Genomic DNA, 8,580 nt, shown 5'->3' with positions numbered 1-8,580 from the left:
ACCTATCATAAGCATTACTCAATGTCACTGAAAAATTGAAAACAAGATTTTTAATGACTATTTGGTATTCTTTTATAGGATGTACTACAGCCTACTTAACCATTCTCCCAAAGAGCAATTTTTGAGTTTATTAATTTATTCAACCGGTATTGAGCCAGGTGGTACTAGGTTCTGGGGATCCAGCCATGAACAGAAGACAAAAGTCTCTGTTCTCATGAAACTGAAGTCCATTTTTAAAGTTATTCGTATTACTGTGATGAAATTCTTGCCTGACTGATTATTTCCTTAGCATGGATCCCTAGAAGCAAGATGTCTGTGTTCAATGGTGTGTTAAGTAAAATAAAATGACAACCTGCATTGGACATTGCCAGGAGAAGACCCCTTTCTGAGAAGCGCTTGTCCAGAAAACAAAAACAATTGACCTTCAGGGGTTTTCGGAGAAATCGGAACACACCAGCAGGGTTGCTGATAACTAGTTTCCATCCAGTACAGATTCATCAGAATGGACAAGCATACCATACTACTTAATGTATACATTCCCCATTTTGTAAGACATTGGAAACTTAATATCAGCCAATCAGAACATTTTCTCACCTGCTGCTCTGTTCACCCTATACGAGCGTTCTCTTTCCATCCTCTCAGTAGAGCTCCCTTCTACTTTCTGAATGAGATACTGCCTGATTCATGAATCACTCAATAAAGCTGTGAGATCCTAAATTGCATGAGAAAATTTTCTCTTATCAGATTCCAAGAGCAGTGGTGAAATAGGAGGAGGACTGGAAAAGCCTAAGAGAGGAGGTTGTGTTGGTGACCCCCAAGGCTCCATTGATGCCTAGTTGGGGCAGACAAAATAAGAGGGGAATAGCAAAGGCACTTGGTCCCCCTAAGTTTTGTGTGTGATCCACTGACCAGAAACTGACCATTTTTTTTGTGGTTCCTAGAGATCTATTATATTTTCATTTCTAAAGTTTACAGTTTTTATGTACAAAATTTTGGTACATATTTTAATTGTAGGCAGTCCCATTTCATTCTCTCTTTTAATGACCCTGCTGACTTTATAGGCCTGTTCCCTTGGTGCTGTGGCCCCTGCCTGGCTCCCATGGTGATTGCATATGATGGCTGTCAAGTTCCATTGAGCTAAAGTGCTACGTGGGTGAAATGAGGAGAGGAGAGGCCTCCCCACCCAACCACTTAGAAAACACCATTGAGGAAGGTGTACTCAGATTGTATGTTAACAAGTCACATTGTATATAAACAATATGATATGCAAAAAACAATAATATTGTTTTAGGGTGATGAGATTATAGATGGTTTCCAATTCATTCAAAATTATCTTTAATGTTATTTCATCTTTTAAGTGAAAAATTTATAATCATACCCTGCTTCTAATGTAATTTGGCTTATTGTTTCTATCAGGATCCTATTTTAAGGTCCATGGCCATAATTACATCTTGAAAGTCCCTTTTGCCATATAATGTCACATATTCACAGGTTCCAGGGATTAGGGCAGGTTCTTTGGGGAGAATATGCCAATGGTTATGTTCATGTGTCAACTTGACCAGGTGATGGTGCCCAGGTGTCTGGTCAAGCAAGCACTTGCCTAACGGCTATTGCAAGGACATTTGTGGTTGGTTAATAAACCAGAAGGCTGGTTTACTGCATCATCAGTCAATTGATTGCATCTGTGGCTGATTATGTCAATGAAGGGTGTGCATTCAACAATGAGATAAGTCAATCAGCTGGATTTAATCCAATCAGTTGAAGACTTCTAAGGGAGAAGAGAGAGAATTCTCACTTCTTCAGTCAGCCAGCCTCTTCTGGGGAGTTCATCATAGACCTTCACTGGAGTTGCCAGCTCACTGCCTGCCCTACAGAATTTGGACTCATGCATCCCCACAGTTGCTGAGACACTTTTATAAAATCTCATATTTACAGATATCTCCGGTTGGTTCTGTTTCCCTAGAGAACCCTAACTAATATAGCACATCATTACATTTTGAAATGAGGCAAAAAGAATGCCAGGCACGTCTGGATTGTCTAGCTCACACTTATCCTGGTGTAAGCAGGTCCATCCTTGCCATTGATTGTACATGATTGGCTGGGAGTCCACAGACATTTTACAGCTACAAATTTATCACTGAGTAGCTGATAGAATTCTTTGGATAATATCTATATTCTTGTGGACAGAGCAACTGCATGCCCTGGTGCTCACAATACCCCAGTGGACAGGCTTCATTCTGATGTCTTATGGAGGTGACCTAGCCATTTACAAGTCGGAGCCATATCCTCTCTCCTGCCTCAAAAATAGTATTGCCATGTCCTCAAGTCTTGGCTGTCCTTAGAATAGCTCAATTTTTTCCTTTCATTCTTCAGTTGGTATTAATTAGCTTTCTGGGTAAGAAATAGAGAGTACATGAACTTTAAGTATAATTTTTTCAATAGTCAGGCATAAGGAAACCCAATTGATTGCCAAGTGGTAGAGGAGGATTTTTTCCTATGGATCTCTGTGTTTTGAGCCCAGACAGCTTCTATTACACTATCTGCTATGCCAATGCACTTCTACCACTCAAGATCTGGGATAGAGATGTGGAAGGAGGCACACTGGTACAGCAGATGGTGGACTTAAAAAACAGAAATCTGTGGTGTGTTGGTTTGGAGCTAGGTTCTCCAGAAAAACATGTTGTTAATCTTAATCCATCCCTGTGAGTGTGTATTGAGATATATTCACATACCTTACAAACCATCTGAAGTATACAATCACTGGCTTATGGCATCATCACATAGTTGTGCATACAGCCCCATGATCAATTTTAGTATATTTTCATTGCTCCAGAAAAGAAATAAAAAAGAAAACCCGAATCCTCCCATACCTTTTTCCCCTTATTATTGATCCATAGTATTGCTGTGGTACATTTGTTACTGTTGATGAAAGAAAAATAAAGTATTACTGTTAGCTATAGTCTATAGTTTTCAGTAGGTACTATTTTCCCCATATAGCCCTCTATTATTAACTCCTTGTAATAGTGTCATACATTTATTCTAGTTCATGAATGAACTTTTTTTTTTTTATATTTGTACAATTAATCACAGACATTGTCCACCACAAGATTCACTGTATTATACATTCCTATGTTTTAACATCCAACTTTCAACTTTCCTTCTGGTGACATACATGACTCTCAAGTTCCCTTTTCTTCCACATTCACACACAATTAAGTACTGTTAATTATTCTCACAATAACCATCATCTCTATCCATTTCCAAACATTTAAGTTCAACGTGGTTAAACATTCTGCACATATTAAGAAACCAGTTTCCATTCTTTAGCCTCATTCTAAATCTGGTAACCTATATTCTATATTTTATGTCTTTGGGTTTACATATTATAATTAGTTCATATCAGTGAGATCATATGATATTTGTCCTTTTGTGTCTGACTTATTTCACTTAACATGTCCTCAAAGTTCATTCACATTGTTGCGTGCTTCAGGACTTCCTTCTTACTGTTGAAAAATATTCCAACATATGTGTATTCCACATTTTGTTTATCCATTCATCTGTTGGTGGACACTTGGGTTGCTTCCATCTTTGGCAATTGTGAATAGTGCCGCTATGAACTTCGGTATGCAAATGTCTGTCCGTGTCCCTGCTTTCAGATCTTTTGGGGATATCCGAAATAGCGGGATTGCCAGGTCATAAGGCAACTCTATATTTAGCTTTTTGAGGAACCTTTTGATGAGGTTACTTCAGTCAAGGTGTGGCCCAACTCAATCAGGATGGGTCTTAGTCCTATTACTGGAGTCCTTTAGAAGCAGAATGAAATTCAGATGATAGAGAGAAAGCCACAAGAGGAGCGGCCAGAAGCTGAAGTCAGCAGAACCCGGAAGAGAAGGGTGAGGTTAGGAGAGGCCACCATGTGCATTGCCTGGGACAGAAGATAACTAGCAGCCAGCCCCAGAATGCCAGTCTTCAGGAAGAAAGCAGCACCTTGATGACACCTTGATTTGGACTTTCCCAAGCCTCAAAACTGTGAGGTACACAAACATTGAGGGCAGATCTGTCAAGTTCTGAGCTTTGATTTAATCGTTCTTTCATTCAAAAAATTTATTGAAAACGTAGTATGTGCCAGGCAGTGTTCTAAGCTCAGGGAAGGCAACTGTGAGCAAGAGAGAGCCCCTGCCCTTGCCTTACATTTCTCTTTAGTAACCTCTCAGGAAGCCCCCTTTGTGTCCCACCTTCCCTCTGGTTTTCCTCAGGGACAATCCTCTTACTTGGCCAGGCAGCCAAACTGAAGAAGGCCTTTGGTGGCACCAGCTGGGGAAGCTGCTGAGGAAGAGTGCTGAGCGGTGCTGGAAGGGCCAGGAGGTCCTGGCAGAGGCCCAGGCTGTACGTGGAGAAGCCCCAGGCCAGGCTGCTGGGAAGTCAAGCCAGGGGGTCCAGGGAGCTTGAAAGTCCCAAGAGCAATAGTTTTGAAATCCAAAATGTATTCCCATCTCCTCACATTTCTACATCCTGCATTACCATTTTCTCCTCCTAATCATGAATATTGCACCATCTTCTTTAGCTTATCCCAGGTCAAGCAACTGTATTTTTTACCTGTGTCTTTTAGATACATGGTCCTAATTGTCTTAATGGTTGTAATAAATGCACCCTCTTTGTGACTAATGAAAGCTTAATCCAAACTTAGTTATTGCAGTCTTCTGTGCCCCCTAGAAGGGGGTCCTTAGTCAACCCCTTTCTTCAAATCATTAGTTTGATCTCATCCTGCATTATTGCTCCCATTTCTCCTATGTAAATGGTCTGGAAACAGAGACAGAGTGAAACATCACTTTTATTTTATTTGGTAGATTATCTACATAAAATTGCAGTTTCTGCTAAATAAAACAACATAAGTACAAGTGGTTTGTGGTGCTAAGTTCTCTTAAAACAGTGGGGAAATAACCTAAATATGCACAGGCAGTGCTCAGTCCTAGGAGGAGCAGGTAAGGGGAGGGGCTGTCTGATACTGGGGCAATGAATCTTGGAGTTGAAGTCCAACTCCTTCCGAAGAGGAAATGGTGGCCCAACAGCTTCTGCGCATGCTCAAAATCACACCTAGTGGCCCCATCAGATCCAGAATCCAGGTTTCTAGATTTCCTGTCCTCTGCCCCAGGCCTGAAACCCTTATCCTCCTTCCTAGCACTCTCTCAGGACAAGAGGGAACTAGGACCTAGGTATGTTTACAAAAATACAGAATGGGTCAATATTTGGTGGGGGTGGGGAGGGGTTCTTTCATAGACATAGTCCTCAACGCAATTCATCGTGTAATGGAGTAAATCAGTTGTATATCCCCAGTTTTCATCATAGGGATTTGTTGAATACTCAGTTGAGAACTTGCCAGAGAGAAACCCCCTGCTGACAATCTATCTGTTGCTCAGCGATATCATCTAGTAGTAGACCAGGATTTCTTACTGGAACTCAGCAATCCTGAGTTGCAGTATTCACTCATTTAAGTGCTTAGGATGGGTAATGAACAGCAAGTACAGGAAATGGAAGAAAACAGGGCAAAGGTAAAACAGGGGCACTAAATTGGGGGAGGAGGTAACTTGCTAAACATAAAAGTAAGACCTACATTAAGACCTGCTTCTGTGCAGGTGTCAAGTCAGAGGCCTTGGCGGCTACTCTGGGCGCCTACGGCTCCAGCCTCCTCGGCACAGGAGCCCCGTCTGAGGCACAGATGCACTTCTGCACCCGCATGTTGGGCAGGCTCACCACCTGGGGCCTGGTTCTGTCTCCCTCCTTGGTGGTGACAATCAAGGGCAGCGAGGCCGTCTCCGAGGCGATGCACTGCCGCGGCCCCAGAAACGGCCACTTGAAGGGCAGGGACTCCTGGGGCTGCTGGCAGGTGCCCACACACTCATAGGCCAGGAAGCCCGGGGGCTCCAGGACCCAGTTCTGGGCCCACTTCATGCCCTGCAGGTCGATGTACATCTCCTGGCGGCAGCAGCGGGTGCCCTCGATCTCGGGCACCTCACGGTCACAATCGCCCTGGGCTCTGTGGGGGCAAGGAGAGGCAGGGTCAGAGGTCAGCTGGGAGGGTGCAGGTGAGGAGGCCCAGGGGGGCTTAGCGGGGCATCTGGAAGGGACACTTATGATCCATCTCTCAGGATGTTCCAAAAGCTGGATATGTGTGATAAAGGATGAATGAATAAATATACCCAAAACATAACTAACTGATCTTTACTGAGGGTCTCCTAAGAGATGAGGTAGGAATTTTATATATGTTGTCTAGTCATCATAATCACAGCAATCTGAGAAGGTGTCCGTTTTCAAAATAAGGTTGACCGACCCCCGACCCCCAGTTCTCTTGTAAATTCCACGCACCAGCTGTGACCAGCACCTACCCGTAGTCCTTCAGGGCCAGGGTGTGCAGCTCCAGCTGAGGCTCCCGCTGCCCGCCCGACGCCGCCTGGGAGGCGAAGCGCACCAGCCGGTGGGCGCTGGAGGCCGGCGGGCCCAGCTGCTCCCTCTGCACCGAGACCTGCAGCAGCAGCGGCTGCGTGGGGCGGCCCAGCTGCTGCCAGAAGTTCACCGCCTCGGTCACGTCGAAGGCCTTCCAGCCACTCTCGTGGATGGACACCAGCCTAGGACCAGAGACAGAGGCCCGCGGTGAGGGGCGGACGGGGCACCGACTCGCACGGGCTGCGCATGGGTCTCCCTTCTAGGCTGGCGCATCAGTCCCCGCCCCACCTTCCTCCCTCCCTCAGCCCGCCCCTCCCCCGCCCCTCCTCCTCCCCCTCCCCACCGCCCCAGTCCCGGGGCGGGGCCGAGCAGCCCCTAAGCTCCTCCCCCCACCGCGCCCGCGGCCTCCCCACCTGGAGTCCACCAGCGAGGTGCGGTTGGAGCCGTCGTCGCGGACGCGCAGCCACTCGACGGTGACCCGGGCCCGGGAGCTGCGCGGGAAGAGCCGCTCGTGCCTGCGGAGCGCGGCCTTCGGGACCGGCTCCTGGAAGAGCCGCAGCACGGCCTGCACCAGCTCAGTGTGGGGCGGCAGCCGCTGCTCCATGCCGAAGAGCAGCAGGTGCGTGGAGGCCTCGGACGCCAGGAACCTGCCGGCCACCTCTGGGGACACGAGCAGGGTCAGCAGGGCCTCTCCGGGCACCAGGGGAGCTGGCACCGTGGAAGCTGGCAGGGCTACCAATTTGGCAACCAAGCCAGGCCATGCAGACCAAACCTGTTCTGTTTCCCTGGACCAAACCCGGTTACCTGAAATTCCCTTTGGGACTCGAGCCTTGATTAGTAGCAATCAACGCCCTCAGCAGTAGGGGGCAGCTCTTGAACTCTGAACTAACAGCTCATGTTGGGATCAGAATGTTCACCTCTGGGGGCACATGGCCTGGCTATGGGGCCTGGCCTTGGGTCTAGTTCTGGACACCTAGAAGGTGAGTCTCAGCTCCAGGGAGGCTTCAAGCCGGCTTACAAGTAACCCCTGACAGCTGCGTAACTCAGGTATTATACTTAAGTATTTATCAGTTGCCCAAATATTTTCCTCTCCACAATGGCTCACTTAATGTTCACAACACTAGGAGATAGCTAAGGCAGAGTCATAGCATATTTCCAAGTGAGCAGACAACTTCAGAGATGATTTTGAAGTGATTTGCTCAAGGTCACGCTACCAGCAGTGAGAAAACCAAACCCCAGAAGTCCTGACCCTACCACAGCACTCTGTGGTGAGCCAGGGACCTTGCCATACCCATCCGTTTCTGATAGCTCTGCTTTCTCTTTTCTGCCCTCCTCTTCTCTGATACCTTGATTTTGCCAGCAGGTCCAGCCTGAGCCTGAGGGGTGAGGCCCTCTGTACACAGCCAGGGCCAGGGACCGAGGCCCAGCCATCCTCACAGGGCCAGGTTGCCTCCTCACTGCCCCCTTGGGCCTGGGACCCCCAGACGGCCTCCCCACAGAGCCCACCCAGGGTCCCTTTGTCACCACCAGAGCCAGCATGACCAGTCTCAGCCCCCCACCCCCACCCCAGGACCAGGGTGCAGCAGGGAGGGAGGCCTCACCTCGGAATTTCTGGCTGAACCTCTTCCCGCGGGAGTGGGCCCCGTGGCTGTGCTGCAGCAGGGCCACGTACTGGGCCCTCACGTGGGCAGGGATGACCAGCTTCTCCACCTCGGCCTTGTCCAGCATGGGCACGTCACTGAGCTGCAGCTGCTGCAGGAGGCTGCCCAGGATCTGCTCCTGGGTCAGGGCCACGCCGGGGCCGGCCAGGGGCAGCGCCCAGAGGGCCCAGCAGAGCCACAGGGGCCGCATGCTGCTGTCCAGGAGCAAGGAACTGCAGAGTCGGCTGGGTGCCCTGAGGAGGCTCCAGGGAGGGGCTTCTGGTCCAGCTGGGTGTGCTGAGAGCCAGAGCTGGGCCATCTTTATAGGCGCCCTGGGCCGGGCCTGCAGGGGGTGGGCGGGCGGAGGGGGAGGTCACACCCCTCGGACCTCCTGGGAGCTCAGCAGCCAGACAGGCCCGGGAGCCACGAGGAGGGGGCTGTCTAGGAAGGGCACAAAGGGCTGTCTGGACGCCACCCAGGCCTGGACCACTGGCCATTG

At 48.6% G+C, this 8,580-nt stretch overlaps 1 protein-coding gene across 2 annotated transcripts; it reads right to left on the bottom strand.

The window, feature by feature from the left end:
* Positions 1-4,571: 4,571 nt before the first annotated feature.
* Positions 4,572-8,292, bottom strand: LOC119515449 (left-right determination factor 2-like). 2 transcript variants are annotated; one of them, XM_037811416.1, is made up of 5 exons: positions 8,043-8,292; positions 7,073-7,101; positions 6,855-6,970; positions 6,384-6,623; positions 4,574-6,034 (listed from the first exon to the last, which is right to left on the bottom strand). In XM_037811416.1, the coding sequence occupies exons 1-5, from the start codon at positions 8,290-8,292 to the stop codon at positions 5,671-5,673; spliced, it is 999 nt and encodes a 332-aa protein (XP_037667344.1). In that variant the 3' UTR covers positions 4,574-5,670. The 2 variants fall into 2 exon arrangements, with proteins under 2 accessions (XP_037667337.1, XP_037667344.1); XM_037811409.1 differs by having other exon boundaries at positions 4,572-6,034; positions 6,855-7,101.
* Between the last annotated feature and the right edge of the window lie 288 nt (positions 8,293-8,580).

Source organism: Choloepus didactylus, chromosome 2, assembly GCF_015220235.1.
Source record: "Choloepus didactylus isolate mChoDid1 chromosome 2, mChoDid1.pri, whole genome shotgun sequence".
Taxonomy (NCBI): Eukaryota; Metazoa; Chordata; class Mammalia; order Pilosa; family Megalonychidae; genus Choloepus; species Choloepus didactylus.
This window is presented reverse-complemented; position numbering and strand designations above follow the sequence as displayed.